The sequence below is a fragment of the Balaenoptera physalus genome (assembly GCF_965194825.1).
Source record: "Balaenoptera physalus genome assembly, chromosome: 4".
NCBI lineage: Eukaryota > Metazoa > Chordata > Mammalia > Artiodactyla > Balaenopteridae > Balaenoptera > Balaenoptera physalus.
Window position 1 is genome coordinate 17,760,820 of NC_138891.1, and position 27,145 is coordinate 17,787,964.

At 54.5% G+C, this 27,145-nt stretch overlaps 1 protein-coding gene across 6 annotated transcripts in view; it reads right to left on the bottom strand.

Annotated features, from left to right (window-relative positions):
* The window catches only part of KY (kyphoscoliosis peptidase), a 52,484-nt gene extending 35,296 nt beyond the window's left edge, over positions 1 to 17,188 (bottom strand). For 3 of the 6 annotated variants that reach the window (XR_014263382.1, XR_014263383.1, XM_082461000.1), the window contains exons 1-4: positions 11,886 to 12,807; positions 8,544 to 8,606; positions 4,702 to 4,764; positions 81 to 170 (exon numbers count right to left, since the gene is read on the bottom strand). Coding sequence is in view for 4 of the 6 variants with exons in the window: in XM_082461000.1 (XP_082317126.1) it covers positions 81 to 170; positions 4,702 to 4,764; positions 8,544 to 8,606; positions 11,886 to 12,021 (352 nt within the window). In the remaining 2 variants the exon portion in view is untranslated. Of the gene's footprint in view, positions 1 to 80; positions 171 to 4,701; positions 4,765 to 8,543; positions 8,607 to 11,885; positions 12,810 to 13,258 lie in introns of those variants that run through there. The other 3 variants (XM_082461001.1, XM_082461002.1, XM_082461003.1) reach the window with 3 other exon arrangements.
* Between the last annotated feature and the right edge of the window lie 9,957 nt (positions 17,189 to 27,145).

Consider the following 27,145-nt stretch of genomic DNA (forward strand, 5'->3'; position numbering starts at 1 on the left):
CTATTTTATCAAACAAAATCTGGAAAATGCTGAGCTGCAACAATCTCCAGAAGTGCAGGGAAGCTGCAAAACTGACCCACCTGTTGGTTTAGGGCTCAACAACAAACCTCTTCCCCGAACTTCTCCTAACGTCCGGGTACTTCCAACCACTCCAATCCAGCCACGTCGCTCTGTCAGAGAATGAGCAAGCCGAAAAATAAAATACTCTTTAAGCCCTTCCGAGGTGGGTGTTGAGGTGGTCTCCCACTGGGAACTCGCCCTGGCCGGAAGCTCCACCCATCACCGTTTCTCATCCCCTCCTCCTCCCTGCACTGCCTCTTCTCTCTCCCCTCTTGGACAGGGGCTGACGTCCAGCATCCTCCTGAGGCCCACTCCTGGCTCTGCCCCAAGGCAGTGCTGCTGATCATCACTCCCCTCCCCGCCTCCCTGATGGGTGTGGGAGTGTGATTCCCGCTCCCATTCACAGGTGTGTGAGAGCACTTCCGGGAGGCTTCTCTGCTCCACACGGGCCTGGGTCTGGGCATGCTGTCCCCAGGTGAGCAGGGTCACAGTACCCATGCTTCCTAAAGGTGTGAAGTGCTAAGAGTTTGCTGACTACAACATTCCTGTATCAAATAAAACTCTTAATTTATGGAAAAAATTAATTTGGCCAATCTCCAATGATAAAGAGTGGAGCATTACTTGGAGCACAATTTAAAGTGAGATCTAAACCCTAAGTACAGTCAGATACCATGGCATTAATCTTAGTCACATCTAAACCCAAAGTAGCCCCTTCCTGGGATTTCGGGTCACCTGGCTGGCTCTCTCATGGCACCCCTCCCCATTTCTACCAGTTGTCACCCAGACAGCATTTTCTGAAGCTGAAACTCTGGCTGTCTTAGTAAAAGTGTATTAGCGATTATTTTCTGCTGCATCTGAGAAGTGGTTCCCAGGCCCTTTTCCCAGATGCTACGGGCTCTGCTTCCGTCTCCCCACCCTCGCAGACGTGGAGATGCAGCAGGCAAGCCCAAGCCCCTCCCCTGGCCTGCTGCCCTGGGCCTGCCTTCTACCCCGTCAGGAGAGTCCTCCCACTCGAGAGCTTATCTCCAGGTCTCTGCGGGTTTGAATCAGGCTTCGTCTAAAGGCCTAATTTGCTCAGAATTCCTAATGCAGAGATGGCAAACAGATTTCGTGTTGTTCATTAACTCTGACTGATTGGAAGTGGCTGCCTGGAGCGCTTATCAATTAGCAAAGATTGTCAGGTATGTGCGTGTGTATGTGAATGTGTGTGCGTGAGTGTGCACACACACACGTGGGTGTATATCAGTGTGTGGAGGCTGCAGGATTCACGTCAGATGTTTGCCGTCATTGACTTAAGGTGGTCCTTAATGCTCTCTGTAACTGACTGCTGCCTTTACAACCTGGATCCTCTGCCTTGGAATTTTTTCCTGCCAAGAAAACCTCAGCTAAAGCATTTGTAATTATTAAAAAAACGACCCTTAAACAGCCCCTGGCTGGGTGTTCAACAGAGGTTTCTACCCAGAGTATGGCAGTCAGCTTTAGTGCAGGAAGCGTAAGCTCTGACATCCCAGGAACAGCGAGCTGAATGATGACCCGGGACAGTCCAGCTCTGTAGATCCCGCACCGGGTACTGCAGTGGCTCTAGTCGTGGGATGACAGAGAGTGTGCAGAACTCAGGGCCAAGACCTCAGGGGCACCTGTCAGGGGGTGATGAAGGGCATCTCCTGCAGCCCTGACTGACCCTGGCTTCCACTGGGCTCTTGAAAACCCAGGGCCATTCATGATTCTTTCTGCAGAATGGAGCTCGACAGGGATGTCACAAGTCTGGAAACACGGCAGTTGGAGCTTAGTGCATGCATGATCCAAGAAGGCACTGAGGGTCTGCGTGGGGAGGAGGGTGGGTGACCTGGAAGGATGAGGCCTCAACCCAAATCTGATTCGTCACGAATAACTTTCGGGGCCTGAGGTCACTGGGGCTCCTGTGATCGTTCCCCTCTCATTCAACGCACACACCCATTGCAGATGAATCCTCCGAAGCCCTTTTCTGCATGAAGATCCAAGATTCCAGTGATCTTTCCGTCACCTGTTGCATGAAGTTACCACACCCGGTGTCCCTCTGCGGGGAGCTCTTCCCCGGAGGCCGCATGACCCGCTGCTCTACCGCCTCCCTTACTCAGATGTCACCTTCCCAGGGAGGCCTTTCTCAATCACTCTATTTTAAATCATTCCCTGTGGTAGCTGCATGATGGCCCTTAAAGCTATCCATGTCCTAATTCTGGGAACCTGTGAAAGTTACCTTATATGGCAAAGGGGACTCTGCAGATGTGATTTGCTTAAGGATCTCGTGATAGGAAGGCAATCCTGGATTATCCGGGTGGGCCCGATGTCATCACCAGGATTCTTATAAAATAGAGGGGAATGTATCTACTTTACGGAGAGAAGGCAATGTCATAGTGGAAGTGGAGATTGGAGTGACGCAGCTACAAGTTGGCAAGTGCCAGCAGCCTCTAGAAGCCGGCAGAGTCAAGGAAAAGGTTCTTACCCAGAGCCTCCAAAAGGAACCTGCCTGCCAACCGAGAGACTGATTAGCCCAGCGAGGCTGGCTTGGGACTTGTAGTCTCAGAACAGTTAAAGAGAATACATTTGTGTCAAGTTACCAAGTTTGTGATAATGTGTTACAGCAGCCATAGGAAACTAATACACACTCATGTGCACCACCCCCCCATCCCCCTTCCTGCTTTATTTTCTCCCCTAGCCTTATCTGACACCTTGCATTTTTCTTGTTAGGGTCATCTGTCTCCCTCGCTAGGTGTCAGCTCCACGGGGACAGGAGCCTTTGTCTGTTGTGTTCTCCGATGGATCCCCAGTGGCGGCATCCAGAGCTGCTTTTTGTGGAATGGACAGGTCACCGTCAGTGTGGACTCTGGCTCAGCCCCAGAGCAGGGCAGCCTCTCCCTCGCTGTGGTCCAGGCTCCCTTAAGACCCAGGGGTCCCATCCTATCCCAACCTACAATGGACCCTGTCCTGTTTGTCGGATGCCAAGGCCACCCTCCTTCCTGCCCTCTGGAAGCCTCAGATGCTGGGGGGTGGCATGTGAGTGGCCCATGAGAGCCGGGGTATGGTGTGCCAGGTGAGGCTCTGGAGAGCGGCAGGCCCCATCCCCCTGGTCCCGCCGCACAGGTCTGACAGGAGCACTCCACTCGGGGACTGCAGCGTCCCCGGTCCCAGACTCCTCCTCTGTAAGCAGGGATAACACCATGACCCCACCGGGGATGTGGCCAGAGCCAAGCGAGAGAAGTGGCTGCTAATCCACTCTCACTTTAGTGAGGTGTCACTTACTCTTGTTTGGGGTGAGCTGCGCTGCTAGTCATTCCAGAGAAGCAGGGGGCCTGGGTTTGTCCTCGTGGTGCTCAGGGGGGTAGCAGGTCGTCGTGGGCCCACGGAGTGCCCTGGGGTTTGTCCTGGAGCCATAGTCTCAGGAATTCTGCCCTAAATGGGTACTGACCTAGATTGCAAGGACAGCTGGCCACCTCCTGCTGGGAACTTGAGCTGACAGGCCCTTCCTCACTACCTGCCAGTGCCTTTCCCTGGGGATGGTGGGTTAGCCGGTGTCTCAGAGAGCAATTCCCCGAGGACCTCCGAATCCTCCAGGGTCTCCTCCTTCCGCACCATACCCTGGACGTAACCCTTATAGATTAGGACATCAGTGCTGAGAGCACCAGTGGTGACATCTTAGGGCTGAGTCTATGAGAGCTCTCAGGCACCAGGTCCTGAGCAGAAAAACCGAGCTGGCAGGAGGGGAGGTTAGTGAGGGGGGGGCAGTGGAGGTCTGTAACCTGGCCTCTCCTCCAGCTGTAGCTACGGAGCCAACCCGTCTCTACCCCGTCGTGCTCTCAGATCCAGTGAACTGCAGAGTCCGCACGGGGGTGCCCTTGCCTGCCCTCCCTGACCCCCCAGGACCTGTTCTGGCAAAGTGAGGATTCTTGAGGAAGGGCCCTCTCACTCCCCATTGCTGAGTTAAACTTGTCCCTGGGTGGAAGGCCCTGGAAGGCTCAGCCTCAGGAGGAGAGGCCAGGGAACCGCTGTGACTCAGTGGGAGGGAAGGCTTGCGTGCGGCGAGCCAGTAGGGGGAGGCCGGTTTCTAGGGTGGCTGCGAGAAGCAGAGCTGTGAGAAGTGTAACAGCTGAGGCCCTGGTGGTGGTTGGGGGGGCGCGGGGGGTGGGCAGGGAGGGAGTCGGGCTGCTCCTGCTCTGACTCTTGCTGGCCATGTGATCTTGGACGAAAGAAAACCTTTCTAAGCCTCAGCTCACTCATCTGCGAAATGAAGATAGTAAGAGTACCAATCACATACGACTGTTGTGAGGCATAATTCACATGAGAATGATCATGTACGTGGTCTGGCAGGGCGGCTGACATGAAGTTAGCACTCAGCAAATGTCAGGTACAGTGATGACAACCAGGGTGACGCTGATGACAGCCGTGGACGCTGGAGCCCGAGGACTTTACTCCCCTGTTCCATGACACATGCAGCCTCTGTTTTCCATGGGATGTGGGAGAGGGGAAGGGTGCTCCAGCATCCCCAGGACAGAGAGGCCCCCGCTCCCCACAGTCTGGGCTCTGCACCTGCTGTCTCTGGCCAGGACAGTGGATCCGGGCACACAGGAGCTGGAGGAGAGGTCACAGGTAGTGGCGGAGCCTTACCTTGGTTGTCGTAGGAGGTGATGACCTGGGTCTGCTGGGGGTGCTGCTTCTCCACCAGGTTTCCTATTTGAGGAAGACAGAGGGACCTGCAGTGACCACTGGGCCCACGGTGGGGTGGATTTTTCCCTGGGCGGAGGAGAGAGCTGCCAGGCTCGGCCTAAACACGTGTGAATCGGCAGAGTCGCACACCTGAACGCAGAGGCAAGTGACCGGGAGCCCGTGTACGCACAGCCTCACACTCTCGGCAGGTGCCGGCAGAGGCTGGGTTTTTCTAGAGAAGCTGGGGACGCCTCCCATGGGCTAAGTGACCACAGCTCCTGACTTTGCTGCAGCCGGGCCCAATTCCCAAAGTGCAGAGGGATGCCCCGCTGAGCTCCACACCTTTCTTTGGAACGGCCAGGGAGGCTCCTATCCTGATTACGGGCCTGCAGCTTTGACTGGTTAACTTTGCCAAAGACCCCACAGCCAGGTGAGACCCCGGACTTGAACCCAAGTCTCCAGCCTCCTGCCTCCCTTTGAGAGAAATTGGGGCGTACCCTGCCGCCTACTCTAGCCTAGGAGCTGGGGTGCTTGCAGTTTGGTTCAGTTTCACAGACACTTGCAGGGCACCCGTTCTGCAGGGTGAATGCTCTCCATGCACTGGCGATATTCATGTCCCGGGACACAAAGCTGTCCTCAGAGCCTAGTGGAGCCACGCTGCTGTGGAGAGATGCCCAGCTGCTACCATAGGCCATGGAGGGGGAACCCACAGGCTTATCTGCCCCTCCTACAGGAAGCACCGCCTTCCCTCCATCTCTCCCTTTACAGCTGCTGTGGTGGCCTGGTCTTGCCCTTGAACCTCTGCTTCAGAGGGGTGGGGGAAGGGCCACTACCACCCCGGACTGCCATATTCTCCCCTGGCCTCCCACTGGGCTGCAGAAAGGCTGTTGGGCCTGTCACTGGAAGTGACCACTGGCACATGTGCCTGGACCTGGTGCAAGCACTCAGGGGCACTGGCCTGACCTGGTTCCATTCATATGACATCCCTTGTGTACCCAACCAGATCTGCCACTCAGCGTTTCCCATGCCTGGGCTCAGGCAGAAGCCAGTCAAGGCGGGTGAGTGGGTGGGTCACTGAGCTGGGCTGGACTTGCGATCCTCCTGGTGGGGTCTTGCCCTGGGAAGCCCATCCTCTCCAGCCTTCTCTATAAGCAGGCCCAGCCAGGACCCTTAGCCCCACCCCGGGCTGAGGTCGGTTGGTTGGCCAAGGGTCAGGACCGCTGTGTGTGCCAACCGAGGGTGATGCAGTATGCTGGGCTGGAGCTCCAGGCCAGACCCAGGCGAGGACAGGGCAGCTGCCTCCTGTGGGCACAGCTGGCCGCATCTCTGCTCGGCTGGCTGATGGAAGAAATAGGATCTGGGAAGGGAATCCTCAAGGAGGATGATTGGCTGGCATAGCTGCAGTGGGCTATTTATAGTCAGGGTTGCACAGTTGGTTTCCCTGTAGCTGTGGGGCATTAGTCCCTGTGCTGCTAGGCAGACTTCGGCCAGGACCAAGGAAAGCAGCCAATCACAGCAGGGGAAGCCCGTTGCCGGGCAAGCTGGTGGCTCAGCCCAAACACCTGCTGCTTGGAAAAGTTTGGAGCACACGGGCTCCCCCCACCCTGTCAACGCCCCAGCCCAAGGAGTGCACAGCGCAGAAAGAGGGGGGACATGTGCCCTTTTGGACCAACCCCACGTTCAGCCACATTTGTGCACACTCCACCAAGCACAAGCCATCAGCTGCTTCCTTCTCAGATGAAAGCCATCCAGTTTCCAGGGCTGGGCAGCCTGCTGGTTACCAGGGCTGGGTGCCTTGGGCACCAGCAAGGCAAGTATGTACCCAGGACCTCACCATCAGAAAACACAGAAAGAAGCGGGAATTTTAACTTCTTCACGGATGCAAGCATGCCACTCAAAAAAATAAATAAAATTTGACTTAAATTTTAAATTGCGTATGTTGGTGGAGTGGAGGAACTTTCCCAGGCTCAAGGCCTTTCCATCCTTCCCAGGCTCAAGGCCTCTGTGCGGCCTCTCTCCAGCCCTGCACTTACCTGAAACTCTCAGTTCTTGGGTGGTTTTGCAAGAACTATAATCATTCTCTTTATTGGCTGGTACATCATACTAAGACCCACTTCATGTCTTAAGGAAGAGTCTTGTAAGAGTTATCGTGTCTCTTTGTGTTTTGTTATATTTTTCCACTAAACTTCCCCCAAACCAGGAACCCCGAAGATGGTAAAAAGAGGATGAATTCAGTATATTTCAATCCTCTCCTGAGGACTGATAACATTAATAACATGCCCGAGAAGCCATAAGATGAATTTCCAACAACTCAGGCAAAGTAAGAGCTGCACCAAACACAGACGCAGTGTCTCTTTCCTCCCACGTGGCCTGTCTGCCCTCCACCCACCCGCACACTGGCCGAGCATGCCTCCCTGCATGGGCTGCTATGTGCTTCTGTGGCTGTCAGGTCTCTGGAGGTCTGATTCTCACTGTTATTCTCAAGAGCCCACAGCACAGTTTTGTTATCCTTGGCGTCTGCTTAGGTAGAGCTGGAACTGGTGTGTCTACCATCTGATGACCCCGTATCAAGGTTTAGGAAGCCATCCCACTTATGCATGCCCATCAGCCAGGACTCAGAGGGTGGTCCCTGGTGGGGGGGTGTCTTGAGGATGACTTATCTCCATGCACAGTGCAGTGGACACAGGCAAGCTCTTCACCTCCAGGGTGCTGAGACTCGGCTGTGGTGAATGGCATTATGATGCAGTCATTCTAACATGGCCCCAGGAGGGCAGGCGCTCCTGACTGTCCCGTTCACTGTTCCATCTCCAACAATTAGAACCCTTCCCGGCACAAAGTAATCACTGTCGACCTTTACTGAGGGAATGAATGAATGAATTTACTTTTAGAAGTTCATCCTCCCCTTTTGTTACTGTCAGAAGGATGGCAGAGCATAGGTGCTCTGTTTTGTTCACTTGGGGTCCTGTTTCCCCATTTGTGGAGGGTCATGGGGGGGTGGGTCCCCTCCTACTGGCATTTGATGAGTCAGTCATCCGATCCTGGGGCTCACACAGTCGGAATCTGACTGAATCCCCTCCTGGGGCTCTGGGAATGGAGGTCTGATTCTTACTGGAATTCTCACATGCCCACAGTGCAGTTCCACAGTGTTTGTTCCTGGAGGCCCGGCTTATGAATCTCACAATAAGGGCACAGAATAAGGCCCAGTATAACGGTTCATGCATGGCACGGCCAGAGAAATCCTGGGCCTGCAGGGGGAAAGACACCTGGCACCATAAAGAGGCTTTGGAAGCTGATTTCTTCAGATCTTATCGTATTCTGGATCCCAGGCCAGGAGCCACAGAACCCTTGAGTGGCATCTCCCGAGGCCTTGAGTAACACCACCCAAGGCAGGCCGCTGTCTTCTCTGTTCAGAAATATTTTCAAAAGATGGGTGCCCCAAGATGCATGGGACGCATGACCTGGGAAGCCCCACCTCCCATGGGAACACACCCAAACCCACCATCCCAAATGATGCCAAGTTCTTTATAGCTCAGCCAGCGAACAAGTGGGTTCTCAGGGTTATAGCACTGCTCCGCCTGCCTCCCCGCACACCCTCCAGGAAATTGGTGGACCTGTTGCCAAGGAAAATGTTCCAGGGTCACAGTGGCCCCAGAGGCCTGGCTGCGTCACAGGCAGCCACTGTCTGAGTGGTTAGATGTCTAGACTAGTCCTCAAACAAGTGAAACCCAATGCTTCCAGGCATTTTTCCGTGTGTTGAATTCCAGAGATTGGAAAGAAAACAAAATGAAAATGAGAGAATTTACCATGTAGTTCATTTCTTTCTAATTTCTGCCATCTCCGGATTCCGTTTCCAACACCTTGAAGCCCTGTGAAGTAACAAGGACCGGCGTGAGGCTCTCTGCGGTGGGGAGACTCAGGTCAAGTGTGTGATGCACCAGTTGCAGACTGATCTGGGCTAAAGCGGGGCTGGTGGAACTTGGCTCTCCCGGGCTCCGAGGGAGGCTGCCCACGAATGAAGTGCACTTGGAGGAATGAATGCAACCCTCCACATTCAAAACATTAAAACAATATTACCACGGTAGTTTCCAGGGTGGCGGGTAGGTTATCAGGATCATCCAGGGAGAATTTTCACAATAGAGATGCCCCTTTGTCACTCCCACACTTCCACTGCATAAATATGGAAGCATTATTGTGAAGACGTTTGCCATTCATTTTTCCTGCCTACTTCTGTATGTGGTGAATCTCCCACTTTTAGAGTCTTGATGTGGGGTGGGGGGTGGGCAAAGATGGAAACTGATGGATCCCTATGGGAACTGAAAGTGATGGTTGCCTGCCCTCCCAGCCTCCCTTGCAGCTAGAGCATGGACCTGTGTGGCCGAGGCATCCACTGAAATGAACCTGTGTCCCATTCTCTCTTGGGACCTAGTGAGGCAACAGGGAAGCGAATGGAACCGCGCTCTCTCTCTCTCTCTCTCTCTCTCTCTCTGGTGGCGGCTGGAAGTGATGGCTGCAAGGTCGAGTTCCTGGCACAGAACTGGCAAACGTTCTGGCAGCGCAAGCAGCTGCAATAATTTCAAGTTCCTGGCGCAGAAGGAGCGTCTAGGGCTCCTTGGTGGCAGCGGAGGCTTCCTCACCAAACCAGCCATTCTGCACAGCTTATGGTCGCGTTCCTGGAAGCTCAGCCTCCAGTCTGGGTCTCCAACCCTTTCCACCACTCTGAGCGCCCCCAGTCCTTTCCTGACACCCTTCTTTTCTGCAGAGCCCTCCATAGTCAGTGTCTGGGCCTTACCACTCGGAACCTTCACCGACACCCGGGGAGTGGAATGCACACATCCCATCCACTTTGGGGATAAAACCTAAGGCGTTGAAGCTTTTTCAGACCTGGTGCAGCAGCTTTAGGCTACCTCCTCCATGCCCAGGGGAATATACAATAGGAGCTGAGGGCTTCTAGGCATGTTTTGGAGAAGTGCGGCTCTAAGGAAACTGCTGGGGGAATGCTAGGGCCCTGCAAGAAAGGGGAGGGGGTATTTGTTGCCTTGCAGCCCAAATTCCCAGTGCACACGCTCTCTGCCCCCTTGTCCCTCTGACTCTTTTCTGCCACAAGGACACAACAGAAAGCCACTGGGTCACACCCTTACTCAGTCCTCTGCATGTGAGAGGAACCGAGCTTTGCTCTTTTCTCAAAGCAGAGCTCAGGCCCTCCTTTGCAGAGCCGGGGAACATTCCCTGTACAGCCGGGGGCCTGGAGCGGGGAGGAGACTGGAGGAGACGCCTGGAAGTGGGGGAGGGGTGGGTTTTGGATGTCTGTGCACCAACAGGAGGCCTTGGAACAAGCTAGTCTTGTTCAGCATTTCCCCTCCTTAGCTTGTCCCAAGGAGTGGGCCCGCAGGCTGGCTTAGCCAGGGGTCTCCTGGACATCTCTGCTGCCCAGCGGGCCTTGGAGGTCACACACGCTCCCTCTTCTCTGCTCTGGTGCAGAACTGATTGTCAACAAGTGACACGGGTCTCTCCGCTGCCATAGCGCCTGGGAGAAATGTCTGTCAGGAAAATATTTGGAGAAAAATATCAGCAGAGAGGGCTCAGCAAACAGGGGTCTTCTTTCCCCGAGTCACGGTCATGAGTGTGAAGTGCATCGGTCTGGCCTCATGTAGGCTTTATGCCGGGTGCTGGACACTTCTCTGAGCAGCCCCGATCCCTGGCATCTCTGGGCCTTCTCTGTGTTCTCTGCCCTCTCTTTCTAGTGTCAGAGCCTTTCGGAGAGATGTGATCAGAGGGGGAGAGGGAGGAGGGGACTCATGCGCTCACCTGGAGCTGTGCCTCGTGGGGGGCCTCTGGCCTTCCGGACCGCAGTCCGTGCAGTAGGGGCAGCCGCATTTCTATCAAGGAAGGCCAATGGCCTCTGCCAATTTCCTCATTACAAATACCCCTGTGCGGGCCATCTCCCCTTCTCCCAGGGGCAGCTCTGAGAACTAAAGGACCAACTAACCCAAACAACTCCTGGGCCCCACATCCCTCAGGAGACTGGGGCACCTGTCAACATTCTGAGCTCTCCAGAATCTCTTTTCTTTCTCCTGCCTGCCTCCCCAGGAGGTCACCAGGAGCTGCGGGGCAGCTGCAGGTTGTGGGGCTGGCGGGGGGCAAAGCCACCCATGGCACCGTTGCTTCAGCAGGGTAGGTGGAAGGTGCATGTTCAATGTGCGTAGGGGCTGTGGGGACAGAAGAACTGGGGACGGACTTCAAGGAGCTCTGGAGCTGGAAGGGAGACGGGAGGCAGGTCATTTTACCTTGAGGGCTGTGAAGCTTCGCTCGCAAAGAACCAGGACACAGTGCGTCTAGTGCGCCCTCACACCAGCCTCCTCAAGGGCTCCTGAGGGCTTCCTCAGAGACTCAGGACCAGGGGGTTCCCAGATGTATGAGGGGCTGATTTAACCGCCATTGTTATCCATCTCTACTCTCTTCACGTTGTGTCCTGTTCTCTGGAGAGTACAGAGGCTTTCCACAATCACTCTATGAAAAGTCGCTTTATTTTACCAGTCTACCCTTCCCCAGAAAGTCTGTAGGACAAGTAGAATCAATAGATAAGTCAAAGTGGGGAGAGCAGATTTCAAGTCTAACCCTACCCAAGCTTGTGTGCCTTTTTACACCTGGCATGCCTTCTACTGTAGGAGGCTGGGAGAGGGCTCAAGAAAGGGGACAGTGAGGCCATGAATTGTGCAAGGACACCAAAGGAGGGTCCCACCTCAAAGTCTGACTCAGCACACGAATCCCCCTGGGTCCCCTGTGCCCTGCAATGTGGCCTGTGGGGAGCAGGCCTCGGGCACGCAGGAGTCAGGCCCGAGGTCCTTTTCTTCTAGGGCATCTTCCAACCTGATCTGCACCCTTCAAAGAGTGACCAGGAGGAGACCTACTGCCGGGGGTGACGGAAGCACTGCAGGTCTGCACGGGGTGTCAACCGGGGCAATCGCGGGGCTGCGCGTTGCCACGGGATGCCAGAGGCGCAGCTCGGAGGCGCAGCCAGCCTTGGGGAGCGGGTCGGCCTCGGGGACCTCTTTCGGGGGCGCGTAGCGCGCCCCCCCGACAGGCGGGCCCTGGGGCGAGGAGGTCGAGGGGCCGGGGGTGCGGGGCCCGGGCTGGGGGCGCATTACCTCCTCTGCGCTGCGGAGGCGCGCCCGGGTCCGCCTGCCGGTCCGAGTGCGCGCCCTGTGCGGCGCGCCGCTTCTCCGAGTGCACGATCAGCAGCATGTCTATGGATACGGCGTTGCTGTCCTTCTTCAGCTCCATGGTGCCGCCCGCTCCGGCCGGTGCGCGGCGGCCGCTCGCCAGGCTGCCTGCGCTGCAAATGGCTCGTGCGCGCCGCTGCCCGGCGCGGGAGACGGCGAGGGCGCGGGAGAGGGCGCTGCTCTCCGCCCGGCCGCCGCGCCGCGTTTCGCTGACTCTGCCAAACTCGCCATTAGGGCCCGCCCGGGAGGGCGCTACCCTAATGAAGAGGCTCTATGTCACCTTTGAAAGGAAATTCCCGTCCGGCCGCTCTCCGGAGCCTCCCTCCCCGCGCCCCCTGTCTCCCGCCCCGGCCGGCCGGGCGCTGCCCCATCCCGCGCTCCCCGGGGCCTTCCTGAGAGGGCCAGCAGCAAATCTCCGAAAGCCGCGGCAAATACAGAAATTGTACAGTGCTGTCAACAGGGAGAATCAGTGCAGGAAAAGAGAAACTGCAAGGGGGCTCCAGATTCAATTGCAAAATGTGGAGAAATTGGCCAAGTTTTGGCCTTGGCTCCACTGCCTCCCCGGGTGGGCTTGGAGGTTGACAGCTCCCTTCGTTAGAGGGAGGTGTGTGGGGCATTGGGGTCAGGACTCCCTCCCCCGTTATGGCCCCACCAGAACTTGGAACTTGCCCACTGGGCGTCAGCCTAACAGCCCTGTCTGGTCTGAAGTGAAAGTCTTAACATCTCTGTACCTTCTAGAAGCCTGGCTCTAGCCCGCTGGGGAAGGGGGAGGGGGAGAGGAGGAGGCTGGGTGTAGGGAGCGGCCTGCCTCGGTTGGCAGTCAGGGAGCTGGACCTGAGGGCCCGTCTATTTTTAGCGAGGCCTGGCCTGCCCAGCCAGCGGCAGCACGGCCTTTGGCTCTGGGACTCAGGAGTGTTTACAGCGCATCTGCTTGGCAGCCCTTGGCACCGTGGGCCTACCGGGCTGGGGTCAGTCCCCTAAGTTGAGTTTCCACCGTTAAGAAATACCGTGGATGTGGAGACCTTTGCTCTGGGACCCTCCTTGCTGTGGAGTTAAGTGACCCTACCTTGCAGCGTGGCCGCTGAGACCTCCCGCTACCTCTTGGAGGCAGACCATATGGCACAGGCCTGGGTTCCACACTTGCTGCCCCTGTGACCTTGGACAAGCCACTTCCCCTCATTTTGTCACTCGTATCATGGGCATAATGCAGATCCTCACCAGGCTGCTGTAACAGTGACATGCATGTGAGGTGCCTGGTGCATTGTAAGTGGTCTTCAAGCGGTAGCTGTCATTCTTACCTGATTCTAAGGGCGAGGAAAGGGACAGGTGAAGTGACAAGTCAGTGATGGAGCTGGGGGTCACAAAGCTGAACTCTCAGACTCTGAAGATCTTTCCTCGCTGACTGTGGCTCACAGTTTAGTCACATGTAAAGACCACCACCCCATTGTATCACCGCCGCCCCACTGCCCACCGGGCATCCGATGAAAGGAGCGGTCACTGGCTTCCGGAAGTGTTGACTGGAGTCCTGAGAGAGCTGAGCGCAGGACCAGTAAAGGTGATGACTCGCAAGGCAGTTTCTTCATGCAGCAAGCCCTGTCCTTCTCTGTCCTGTCTGCATGTGGGCATGTACACACACACACACACACACACACACACACACACACACAGGGCTGGGAGGCTGGCTAAGCCTTGCTCTCTAGATGACTAGGGAAGTAAGAACTATGGATTATTCATTATCTGAAGCTGCTGGGGTCTTGGAGATTGCCCAGGCAGCTCTCTGGTCCCAGCATCACCTCACCACTGGGGCTAAGTCCTTTGAGGGTGCGGATCCCAACAGAAGCTCCTGTGCAGCACCTGAATGGGGCTGCGTGGGGAGGGCAGGGAGCTGAAGCCCCCTCAGCAGACATTTGCGTTCCATCCCCCATGCTTACTCCCCTGCTGGGAGTGTCATTTTAGGAACTCGCTCACCATGGCATACCTTCCGTAGCTGCCTTTGGAGGAGGGGGTGATGACCTGGGGCAGGGAGGAGGGTGGTGGTGCTAGCCTGAGCTCCAGGAAGATGGTCTGCGACACCCTGCCTTTCCAGAATACTTGAAAACAGATCTTTTGGGGCAGGGCTTCTCCCCATGGCACTATGGACGTTCGCGGCCAGAGAACTCTTTGCTGCAGGGGGCTGTCCTGTGCACGGTAGGAGATTCAGCAGCACCCCTGGCATCTACCTACTAGATGCCAGGAGCACCCACTTCCCAGCTGTGACAACCCAGAACAACTCCAGTTGTTGACGTATGTTTCTTGGGGGACAAAAATGCAGTGAGAACACTGCTTTGGAAAAACCCCATGAATATAGGGGCCGTGTTGCCTTGACTGCTTTGGGAGGTGCTGCTGCTCCTGGACCCTGAGGCTGCCCAGAACCTGGACCCACTCTGCAGAGGCTCCCGCCCACAGTCCTCAGTCTTTGGGCCTGCCAGGAGCACGAGCAGAAAGAAAGGGTGCCTTCCTCACCCCCAGCCTCCCCCATCCCCGGCCCCAGGTGACCCATACCCTCATCCAGAGCCTCAGCAGTTTTGGGCTGAGAGGGAGACACCACAGGGAAGGTGATGTGGATGAGGGCATTTGGATGCATCTGGAAAGGCGAGGGGGAGCAGGAGTGAAGACTGAGGCTATGAGTTATCCGTCAGAAGGTCTATCCCTCTGCTTAAAATCCCTCTCCAGTTGTTCCTACAACCAGCGGGACAGAGAACAGACACTCAGCCTATGATTCACACCCTAGTCCTGCCTCCTTCTACAGACCCATGCCTTCCTCTTTCGCTGACAACTCACACACGCTGCAGCCACGGCCATGCCCACTGCTCCCCGAGCACATCTGGCCTTTCTGCTTCCAGGCTTTGCTTTGCACCCCCTGGCCCCTCCATCCTGCCACCATCTTGAACAACACGGGATTCAAGGACCTCAGTATTCTGACCCAACTAATTAATCTACACCCTCGTCTTAGGATCTGACAAGCCAGGGGATATCTCCATTTTTAGGGCAGAACTTTAATTATTTTAATCACAATGACTTGGAAATTCCAGGACACTGAAAGACAAAGAGCAGTCAAATGGCTGTATTGTCTCCTTTATCCTCTGTCACATTTAATACCCAGACACGTCCAGCTGTCACCGGCATCGCTTTCACGCCTTTGCTTGAAGGGGGGATTTGTCCATTGAGTGGTTCTGAGCCCCAAGCCCACTTTGCTGTTTTGGCGGTTGGGGGTGGTTGATGGGAGGAGGCTTGCCCTTGCCAGAAGGGGTTGTGTTCTGACTCACATTATTGTTTTTCCTCAGAAATAGTAGTTCCTCAGGCACCACCAGTCCTAACTCTAACTTCTCTAGAGATTCCAAGAGGCAAGTTTTTCCCTTTTCTATAGAGACCTAATAGGCAAGCCAACCCATGGAAGGCTCTTAGCCGGCAATCTGTAGACACAACATGCTTTTCTCCATTGGTGCAGTGGGGAAAGGGTGCACAGAGAGTGGGGCGACTCGGGGAAGGGCAGCCGACCAAGTCCCCGCCTCTTAACACTCTTGCTTCCCCTGAGATGGGCAAACAGTTACACGGGGGACCAGACATCTTTCCCAGAAACCTTTTTGACAGCTCTTGTGGGTTTCTCCTGGAGTCATGACCAGCCTGGCTTGGCTGGCTTCTACTTCTGAGTCTTTGTTATTGCTTTCACTTCTTCCTGGAAGACTTTTTAGACCTCCCTGGCAAGCACGGTCTAGCCATCCTTCAAGGCCTGACATGATACCTCACCTCCACCCTGAAGTCTTCCTTGGCACCCTAGTTCCTGGAAATCCTAGAGAATGCCAGCTCTCTGTGGTGCCTCTCTTTGTATCCATCCCGATAGTTAACAGGACTTGGAAGATTATCCCAGCTCTGGTCCCACACTCATCAAATTTAGAAAACCTGTCAATTCCCACTGGAGCAGTTATGCCAGGAAAATGTATGCTTCCAGATTCCCTCCTAGCGGGGTGACCTTGGGCAATGTATTTAACCTCTCTGAGCTTCAGTTTTCTTCATCTGTCAAAGGGGTGAGGGAGTTGAGATAAAGTGCTTAGCGATAGCTTAGTTAAAGCTATAGTGGCTTCCTGTATTCTGGTGAGACCCCTGTCTGTTCTGGTCTGAGGAGGGTCTCATGGATGTGGTTCCACAGTTGGGGAGTAGGGACAGAAGAAACTGGAGGCATCCTTGAACCCCTCCTGGAGCAGGAAGTTGCCTTCCCTCCTGTGTCACTGTTCTCTGTCGCTGTTCTGCCATTGCAGAGAAACTCAGTGAGCCACAGAATCCATGTCTTGCACAACTGACTTCAGATCTGTGCAGCGGAGTGTGACTCAGCATAGCTCTTCTTCCTTCCCCCCCTCCCCCCGCACCTATACTCTGTGAACACGGTGTGCATCCAATGGGATGTGCCTCTGTATTATCTCCATTTTATGGATGAGAAAACTGAGGCTTAGGGACCTCAGCAGACCTATACAAGGTCCCACAATGTCTCATACATAGCACTGATGCCCTAACCCTTGACACCATACCCTGTATGACTCCAAAGCTCAGGTGCTGAACCACCCCCTGCCCCCTGAGACCATCACATGCTTGTGAGTTGAGGCTGCCTAGCATCCCAGCCAAGGGGAAGGACAGCCGTCAGCCTGCAGGGGAGATGCTTTCAATGGTCATAATGAACACACCTTGAGTCAGGAGCCCAAGACATCTGTTGAGGTTCTTGGGAAAATTCTCTGAGCTCAAGCCTTGTGTTGGGCCTTTGGGGACAGATTTCTTAGGCTCTGTGCCATCTCAGTGGGTGACAACTGGTGGCAGTGGAAATAGACAAAAGTTGGTGGTCGGGAACACTCAGCAGCCTTTAGGAGCAGTGAGGGATGGAGAGGGAGGCAGAGTTCTGCCATTTGCAGAATCATTAGGAGGTGTGCTGCAGAGAGGATGGTTAATCTGTAAAGAAGCCTTGTTATTTCTGCTGGGTTTGTCTTGAGGATGCTTCCTGGCACCGGCTGCAGCTTGTTCCTGAGACCCTACTATGGGCAGTGCCATCATGATGAAATGAAACAGTAAGCGCTCAGGGAGGGGGTACCTGTCTTCCTCAAGAGGAGGGTCCAGGAAGGCTATGAGGTGGGGCTGACATCTGAACAGTGTCCTTGGTGGTGAATGAGTCAGAAGAGCCCCAGAAGAAGGGCGAGGACTTTCCAGGCTGAGCAACAGCCTGTGGGGGAGGGGGTGGGGGGCAGGGAGAGTGCTGGAGGTGAGAGAGAAGATGACACGTTTCAGGAAATGAAAGCAGGGTGGTTTGGTTGATGCCGCACTACAGGGAGGAGGGCTCAGAGGAGAGCCCAAGAGCAGCAGGGGGTCAGCATGAGGGGAGGCCTGCAGTGGGTGGGGCTCCTGCTGCCAACCTGAGCCGTGATGGACGTTGTCAGCAGGGAAGGGAGAGCAGGGAGTGTTCACGAGGGGGAGGGGCAGGCCTGAGGGTACGTACTGTGGGCTGGGCTCCTGGAGAGGCTGCTGGGTAAGGGGATACTGGTGTGAAAAGATCGTCAGACACCACACTTGGGCTGTGTGATGAAGGGGCGTCTGGGAGTGTGGTGCGAAGTGCCCAGGTAAGGTGGGGAGCTGGGCTCAGAGCTGGAGCACAGGCAGGGGTCAGGCGCTGGTGGAGCAGGCAGGTGACACGAGGGGCCTCCACTCCAGCTGGAGGGCAGACCTAGCTCAGCCCTCAGACACAGGTGACCGTTCCAGGTGAGCGCAGGACCACGCCCTGCAGGGCTCCCTAGAGGGGTCTGTGAAACAAGCCATCCTGCCAAACTCACGCTCATTATTGAAAATTTAGGAAATGCAAGCGTTATATAGGGAAGAAAATAAAATCACCCAATCTCATCATCTAGGGATAATCACTTTTAAACATTTTGTTATTTAGCATTTCCTTCAACTACAACATATAATTATTACAACATATACAATAAATGTGTGTGCGTATTTACATATATACACACATATATATGTGTATATATTTATTTAAAAAATAAAACTGGGATCACACCATATAGAGTTTGGTCTCGTGATTTTTTTGGTCTCAACACAGGTAGTGAATAGTTTACTAAAAGGTATTCAAAATCTAATTTAAAAGGCTGCTTCATCACCCACTACACCGATGTGCCATAATCCATTTTTCTATTTTCTTGTGGTTGAACTTTTATAGTTTGTTTTGCATTTTCCACTTTTATATATAATATGTTGATAAATATCTGTGTGCTTATACCTTTGACCACATTTCTGATTATTTCTTTAGAAGTAGATTCCAGGTAGTAGAATTACTGAGTCAAAGGTTATGACTATTTTAAGGCTTGAGATAGATATAATGTCCAATCACTTTCCAGAGAAATCATGCCTGTTTACAATCTCACTAGCTGTGTATGTCCACCTTCCTGTAGACCGTCACAAGCAGTGAATACTGTCATTGTGTGAACCTTTGTCATACTATAATTGATACATGGTAACTCTTTCTAATTTTCATTTTAAATTTACCACTGAGATTGAACAATATCTTTTACATAAATTTACGTGTGTGTGTGTGTGTGTGTGTGTGTGTGTGTGTGTGTGAAATCATTAAACCTTAAATAGTTTGTATCCTTAGTTCCTTTTTCCTACTGGAATGGCACAAACATTTAAATATTAGTTTGAAAAAAGAATACTCTTCCAAACTACCTAGAGCTTTCCTATTTCATAGCAAAGTCTATGGTGAGGTCATGGCCATGCTGGGATCACGTTAAAGTCTTTGAGGACCGACTCACGGTCTTCCTCATTCCTGAGTCCCCCTTCCTGTGCCTCCTATTTGTCTTGCACACAAGAGGTGCTCAATAAATGTTTGAATCAAATGGGGTGTAATGAGTGGTCCCAGCCAGCAGGACCTCTCCCTTTAGCCCAGAGGGGTACCAGCCGTCCAGAGAGTGGTAGCACTTGCCCTTCTGTGTTTCCCTCGGACCTTCAGGGGATGGAGGAGAAGGAGGTTAAATGAGGACAAGCAGCTCTAAAGCGCCTCCCCCGCTCCTGGCGGAACCATCTGGAGCACGGATCTGGGGAGAGTTTGGTTCTGACAGCGCTGCTCAGTCCCACGCAGCCGCCCCACCTCACCGCAACCGGGAGCCAGAGCTGTGACATTTCTGTTAAACACGGTTTCCGTTCTCAGCCTTTCTGGTATGTCTCTCCCCGATGGCCCGTCAGCCGCTCCCTGTCAGTATTTCTGTCCATGACACCCTCATCACCAGTCCCTATTTTTCTGTCCATGGCTCATTCCGACCCCCTCTTCTTGCATATAATGAGGTGCACCTGTGGGAAGAACCACATCCAAGTTCCAGGTAGTTTAAATTTTCGAGTCTTTATACTCGCTGGCATTCTTGGCCTTTTCCTGTGGATGGATATGATGAAAATCAATTTGTCTTTCATCATCACTTCCAAAATATCTCAGGCCATGCCAAGAGAGGTATCCAGTGGCACATGAAAGCCCATGGAGAGATTACCTCTTCAGCTTCACCAAGTGTTTATTGCCGAGCTATTGAAATGCCCCCTGCATGTTCCTCGATCCGCTTCTCTCTCCGATGGAAGCAAGGCGTCCTCACACCTACTTCCTGCTTCAAAGTTCGTCCACCTGCCGTCACCTACTTCTGTGCAGAATTCTGCATTTTTACTTCCATGAACTCATGTCGTCCTCGTTCTAACCCAAGGCTGGGCTGATGCCTTTGTGTCTGTTTTATTGGTAAAGAAACAAAGGAGCAAGAAATCTGTTCACACAGTTTCACTAGTGTGCCAACTCTGGCTTCTAGATGGGCCCGGTGCTCACACCAAGCCTCACACACTTGCCGTCCTGCGTGTTTTAATAGAAAGGGCACAGATGTCTTTTCCGGGACCAGGCTAAGACTTGGGTGGGCCACTTGCGGGGCCCAGAGCTGTGCTTCCGGTGACATGTGTCCCCTGGGGAAGAGCCCTCGTGCCTCATGGTGGGAGGCTGTCTGACGGGGTGGTGAGGAGACTCCCAGAAAATGGCTTTGGAGTATCTGAACAAAAACACACCTGAAGTCAGAACAACCTTTTGATCATTACTGGAGATCCCTGGGGACTGTCGGGAGGAAGCTGGTGCCCATCTGCCCCAAGCGGGACAGGCCCAGTGGCCTAGATCCCAGGGGGCACAAGGGAGCCGGTTTTCAGTGTCAGTGAGCGTTCCAGCCTTTCCTGTTCCTGGGCAGAGCCTCTAATAGGAGACATGGGTATTTTTAGTCTCACGTGTGCAGGCACAGGACAAGGCGAGCTGGAAGGGAACAGCTAATAAACCATGGTCCTTATTAAGTTGGGAAGGATGAAATGAGGGGAGGGTGGGGAGCCTGGTGGAACTTTTTTGCACATGCCTCATTTTCAGAGAACTCTCTTTCCATAATTCACAGAGAAAGATTGAGGTCAGGGCGATTATGCATATCCCTGGTTACAGAAGCATGAAAGTGGAGCAGCCTCACCTCCTGCAGCCTGCTGGCCCCCTCCCCACGGGCCCACTCTACCCTCTGGTGAGCAGGTGGGATGGATGTTCAGCTTTGGGGTTTGGCTATCAAGGCTCTCGTGGTGGCAGGGTCTTCAAAAGGACCAGATTAGAACCCATGCCCAAGATGATCCTCGCAGCCTCAGGAGATAGTTGAGTGGTATCAACTATTATCCTGATTTCACAGGATTTGTAAACGGAGGTTCAGAGAGGTGCAGGCACTTGGGTAAGGCCACACAGTTGGGAAATGGTGGAGCTGGGCTTGAAACTCAGTGTTCTAGATCAAGGTTTACTGTTGTTTTCCAATACATTCCACTTTTCCCCAAGTGATAGTCAGTTGTGTGTAAGACTCATTATCCGTTTTAGAAACCATAAAACTTTTTTTTCTATGCCAACTCTGTGTCAGGAACTCTATCATTGGAATGAGGCAGTGATCAGTGGCAAGGATACAGCTGTTGCTCTCAAGAGCTCTGGTCTTGTTCAGGGTAACATAGACCCATCCCCCTCATTCACCTACTCCTCCATCCCCATCCCATTACCAATTCCTTCATTCCATCTAGAACCAGACACTGCGTTCCAGGCCTTGAGTCTGGTGTGGTGGGCACACAGAGATGAACGAGTCTCTCTCTTGTAGTCGGTCTAGAAAACAGTGTGCAGATCCACGTATGAAGGAAACAGTGGAATTTAAGAGGATTCTGAGAGGAGCAACAGAAAGAATATTGCTGCAGGATAAGGAGAAGAGAGGGGGCTGAAGGAGGATCAACTCAGGTCACTAGCTTCTGCTTTGGGGGGAAGATGAAAGAAAGAAAGAGAGAGGGAGGGAGAGGGAGAAAAGAAGGAAGGAAGGAAGGAAGGAAGGAAAGAAGGAAGGAAGGAAGGGGGAGGGAGGGAGGGGGTAGGGAGGGAGAGGGAAGGAGGGAGGGAAGAAGAGGGCGTAGGGAGGGAGGAAGGAAGGAAATATGCATTGAATATCCACTGCATGCGAGACCCTGTGCTAAGTGCTTTCATTCGTCTTAATTATCTCAACAACACGCATTCTGGAGATGAGGAACTGGGTCTCAGATAGGGCATCTGTTTAACATGAATAAAACCTGAAGAGCGGGGCTGGGTTGAGTAGGCCTGCTATCACAAAGCATCAGAGCGAGAGCTTGAAGCGAATCGGTCTAGGACAATTGAAGAGAGTGCTATTTGACAGTTCACTTCGGGACCGTGTTGCCTGAAGTTGTGCATGTGGACAGGAGCCATGAAGCTGATCAGCTCCTGTGGTACTCAGAAGGAGGTCATGGGGGCACGCACAACTGCTGGAGTTTGATGCCAGGTAGTATCTGTTTGATGTGGAATTGGAGCCTCCCTTGGAGGCTGCTCCGGATTCAGGGTCCTCCTGGAAGATTCCTGGCCCTGGACCCTCTCTGCAAGGATGTAGGCTCAGGCCAGACCTACTGAACCGCAGCCAGTTCAGTGTCCAGCTTTGCTTTGCTTTTCTGGTTCAAGACCTCCTCCTGGGGGTAGGGTCTTGTGAAGACCCAATAGAGCCCCAGAGAGGAGAGTTCACCTTTACTTCCCACTTGTTAGGGCTTCAGCCAGGGCTCCGTGAGCCCCAGCCCCAGGCCCCTCTGACACCCAGGATGTACAGTTTTCTGCCGCTGACACATCAGTCCTGGCACTTTCTGGATCCACACACAGTCCTCATTGTTTGATGTCACCAAATAGTTGCCTGACTGTTGTGATGAATCTCTAAGGACACTGATTGTCAATCTCTGTCCCCAGGCTGGAGTGTCCCCAAATAGGTAGGTAGGTGGTCCAATCAACCAAGGACTCTAGTGACAGCTCAAGGTGAAGGGGCCCTGTGGTTTCCCAGGCAGATGCCTTCCAACAGGTGCAGAGCTGTGGGGTTAGGGAACAGCACGGAGGCTGGGTGGGGATGGCAGTGTTAATTAGAGATTCTAGAATTACAGAGATCTCATTCAGTTGAGCCCTGCTGCTTCCTACAAACTAGTGGGTCTTCTCCCTGGTGTCAGTCTGTCTGTCTGTTGAGAAACTGCTCGCTGGGCCTCTGCCTGCCTGCCCTGGAGAGCAGGTTTGGGTAAAGGGAATGCAGGTGCCCAGGTATCAGTCCGGGGCCCAGTGGCTCGGCCCCAGCACCCAGGACTGGGAAGGGGCATGGGTGGGGAGAGTGGCTGCTCTGGGCCCAGTTCCCTTGGCCGCCCTTCCCCCCCAGCTCTCCCCTCGTTATGGCCAGCCCACCTGCCAGCTCAGCTGTCCTTGCGCACCACGGAATCCCTGCCAGGAAGAGGGGGGAACATGAGCCGGGCCTTCTCCCAATGCATCCTGCCATCCTGTCCTCCTTCTAGCCAGGAGGGACGGGAGGGGTGATGGGGACAGGGAAGGGCAGGGCGCAGGCTCAGCTGCCTCGGGCTGCTGCAGCAGCGGCGGCCTCCTGGATGCGCAAACCCCACAAAACCAGGCCTTCCCTCTGGAGCCCGCGCATGCGCAGGGCCTGCTCTGGTTTCTGGCACCTGGACACCTGCTGGGCCCGTTCAGCCCAGGAGAGTCTCTCCTGCCTCCCCTTCGCTTCCCTGGGTCTGGGGTGGGGAGCCCTGCTGGGTACTTTTATTTCCACCTTAAAAAAAACACTTGGGACCTAGGGAGCTCAAAGTCCTGGCGTGGACAAGCAAGTCAGAGCCTCAGTCTCCCCATCTGTAACCCAGCAGCCATCATGCCTGCCGCCCCGGGTAGAAGACAAAGTGACGTAGTGCAGACCGTGGCCCAGCACACGCTGGCGCGGGGTGGTGCCTGTGTACAAGCCGTGCAGGCCGGCCCTGAACCTGGACATGGCTGCTTCCCTCACTGTCAGGGGCGTCTCTGTACATTGCACGGGAGGAGCACCTCTCCATGGGACCCCAGGGACAGCAGGGTGGGGCGCAAGTACTGCATTCGTTGTGTGCTCTGCTGCCGGGGCTGTCTTTTGTTTGTGTCTTCCTAGAGCAGCTGCTTCCTGCACATGACCGGTGCTCCTTGCAGGCAGTTCCCAGTGTGTATGCACGTGTGTAATGAGGCCGTTTGGGTCCCCCACTAGTGCTGTGGGACCTTGGAGCAGTCTTGTCCCTTCTCTGGGCCTTGGTTTCCTCATCTGGACGATGGGTGTGCTGATTCCTGCCTGACGCAGCTGTTCTGGATTCTGCAGCGGGCCCCCTGCGTGGCATAGTGACCCCCCCAATCCAGTGCAGAGGTTTTCTCAGCTGCCTTAGGGTCTGCTCCAGGGAAGAAGGGGGGACTGGGGGAGACACTGCATGGGCAACAGGGGTGTGGGGGGCCCTGGCTTTTCACCAGACACTGACGCTCTCTGCAGACAGAGGGGGGGCAGCGCTGGCTGCGGGTCAGCAGCACAAGGCCACTTCTGGCCACCCCCTGCAGGTCTGGGAGATATTGGGCAGGGTGCTTTAGGGCATGCCACCCAGCCTGGCTTCTCCCTGTCTCTTGCTAAGGGAGGGGGCCAGAGCGGAGGCCTTGACCTTGCCTCTCAGTGAGAGATGGGGCTGGCCAGTTTCCATGGAGGACCCCGACCTCCGCGTGATGCTCCGGGGAAGAGCTGGGAAAAGCCTCCTGAGTTCAAGCCCCCGCCCCCTCCTCGAGGCCGGGCCTCTGGCTCTGGAGCAGCTGTTGCGCAAGCAGAGCCGGGAGCTTGGCCTTGCACAGGGTTACCCGAGGCAGGCTGGGCCCCGGGCTGGGCCAGGCCCTGGATCTCGGTGGTGACAGTGACCTGTTTGTGGCAGGACAGTTTGCACTCTCCCCAGGTGGTTGCTGAAAAGCCACCAAGGAGGGAGGAGCCTGTGTGATGAGACGGGCCTCGGGCCAAGCCTGACAGCCAGCTGCTCCACCACCAGCCTGCAGGCCTCCAGGGAGGGAGAGGGCAGGGGAAGACACAGAGGGAGAAGCAGAGGACAGAGAGGGACAGAGACCAGACGCAGAGAGACAAAGAGACAGAGACAGAGACAAACACTGAGAGACACAGAAACAAAGAGACACTCAGAGACAAAGGGACAGAGAGAGGAAGAAGGAGCCACAGAAAGGCAGAGAGACACTAAAGAGGAAAGGTGCTCAGAGAGAAAGAGGCAGACAGAGGACGGGAGAAATGGAGGACAGATACAGAGGCTAGCGAAGAGAAATAGGACAGAGAGAGAGAGACAAGGAGACACAGAAGGAGAACAATAGGAGCAGAGGAACCAAGAGAGTGATGGAGGGACTGGGGGGGAGGGTGGTGGGGCAGAGAAGGGAACAGGGGATAGAGACAGAGACAAGGAGGAACTAGAGAGACACAGGGAATCAGAGAGACAGGGGAAGACGGACATGGAGAGAGACAGAGAGACAAAGAAATGCCTGGAGACGGGTACAGAGAGGGTGCGTGCTGGGGCAGCTGGGGCAGCTGGGGCTGGAGTCGGAGAGACGGGCAGATGCTTCTGGTCAGGCTGCTGGTGGAAGGAGCGTCTTCAGAAGGAAGAAGTCACACTTGGCTGGGGGTCCTGGGTCCAGGGTCCTAACAGTGGTTCTCAGATGTTAGTAGGCAGCAGGATCACTGGGAGGCACGTTCAAGTTCAGGTGCCGGCTCCATCCCCAGTCTAATCCACTGGTCAAGGGGAGGCCTGGAATCTGCATCTCCAGCAGGCTCCCCAGGAGAGTCTACTGTGGGGTCACACCAATCACAGTCAGGATGCTGCACTAGAAGGGCCCAGGGCCGGGTCCCTCTGCCTCCCTCTCCCTCCCTCTCCCTCCCTCTCCCTCCCTCCTCTCCCCACACTGCGGGGGGGGGGGGCCCTAGGGGGGCAGGGCCAGGGCTGGGAGGGCTCTGAGGGAACCGTCTCCACAGACCTGGGGGCTTCCTACCTCTTTTGTTTCATCACCAGCGATCCCAAGAAGGGTTGGGGGCCTGTCTAGCCCTGGACGGGCAGTCTGGGAAGCACCTTAGAGCTCATGATTCAGCCCTGGCCACTCTGTGCAGTTGGGGAAGCTCCATGGCTGGGCCAAGGCAATGGCGATAACATGAAATGTTAATTTATCAAGCCCCTGCCCAGGCTGTGTGCTCAATACTATTTCATTTCATCCTCTTGAATAGGGTAGGGGTCATCACTCACTCCACCTTAGAGGTGAAGACAGGAGGCCCAGAGGTGACAAGTAACATGCCCAAGGTCACAGAGTTAGCAAATGGCAGAGCCTGGACCAGAATTCTTGTCGGTTTTACCCTAAAATCCATGCGCGCTCCCAACCTCTCCCTTATTTCCGCTAATGGCTCTTTTGCCTCTCAGGCTGAGATCCCAAGCTCAGCTACCCTGGTTCCTTCCACCTGTTCCCATCCATTCGGTGTCCAAGGCCTGCCGATGCCAACCCCACAATAGTCCTTCATCATCACCATCTTTTCCCACTGTAATGTCTCTTCCCAAATTCAGCCTTCATATCTCTTGCATATCTATCTGGACAGTAATCTTTCAAACCAATTTTTCCCCTAAACTTGTTACCTGTACCACTGGAAGGGAGAGAGATGATTTCAGGCAACTGTCTTTCCAGGTACCCTAGAGAACAGAACCGGAGGCAAATTCCTCCACTGACACTTTCTGAGAGGAGGGTGGTGGGTGGGATGCAACCCCAGGGCAGCAAGGGTGAGGGAGGATTGCCGCGAGGCATTGAGAAGGGAGAGGACAATCAGGAGGGTGTGTTACCGAGCTGACCGCAGTCTCAAGAAGCAGAGCTCGTTTCCTCAGGCACATGGGCTGTTTCCAGAGAAAATCAGTGGAACGCCTTCCCTTGAAACACCATGTCTGTGGTTGAAAGGGCCAGGGGTTCCTCTCTCTGCTCCTTCTTGTCTTTTACTCTCACCTCGAAAGGCATTAATTAACTTCCCTGTACTTCCAGGCTGTTACCTGGCTCCTCCTGGGCAGCCGTGGGACACCCTGACTTGGCGCTGGAACTGTTGCACGCCTCACCGTGGAGGGTGTGACAGGCTGCGCACCGGCTGGCCCTCACCCCTGGGAAGGTGGCAGTGTTAGGAGATGGCGTGAAGGCACCAGAGGCTGGGCTCTCCTCTGAGCAGACGTGGAGTAAATTAGACAACAAAACATATACCAGTACGGTTAAGTTCACGTTGTATTTAGAAACAGGTGCACTCGTGTCTGGAAGCGGCTCACTGTGTTTTCTTCCTTTCACACTACACCACACTTACAGCACTCAAACCAGCGCCAGATGTGTGGCTTTCCCACACCAAGCAATTCTGACGCTAACAGCCTGGAGCTAGCATAGACCCCGTAGGTTAGGAGCTCAGTCCCACAAGACTGACCCCACTCCAGACACCAATTAGAAGTCATAGGTCCCCAGGTTATCCACTTCTATCTGACTTGACTGCAAATTGGAGATTCCCGGGACCCCTCCACAGGTTTAATAATTTGCTGGAGGGGCTCACAGAACCCAGGAAAACATGTTACCTACTATTGCAAATTTATCACAAAGGATAATGTGTACAGATGAACAGTCAGATGAAGAGAAACACAGGGCGAGGTCTGGAAGGGGCCCCAGCACAGGAGCTTCTACCCCCATGGAGTTGGGGTGCATCACCCTCCTAGCACCAATCTGGAAGCTC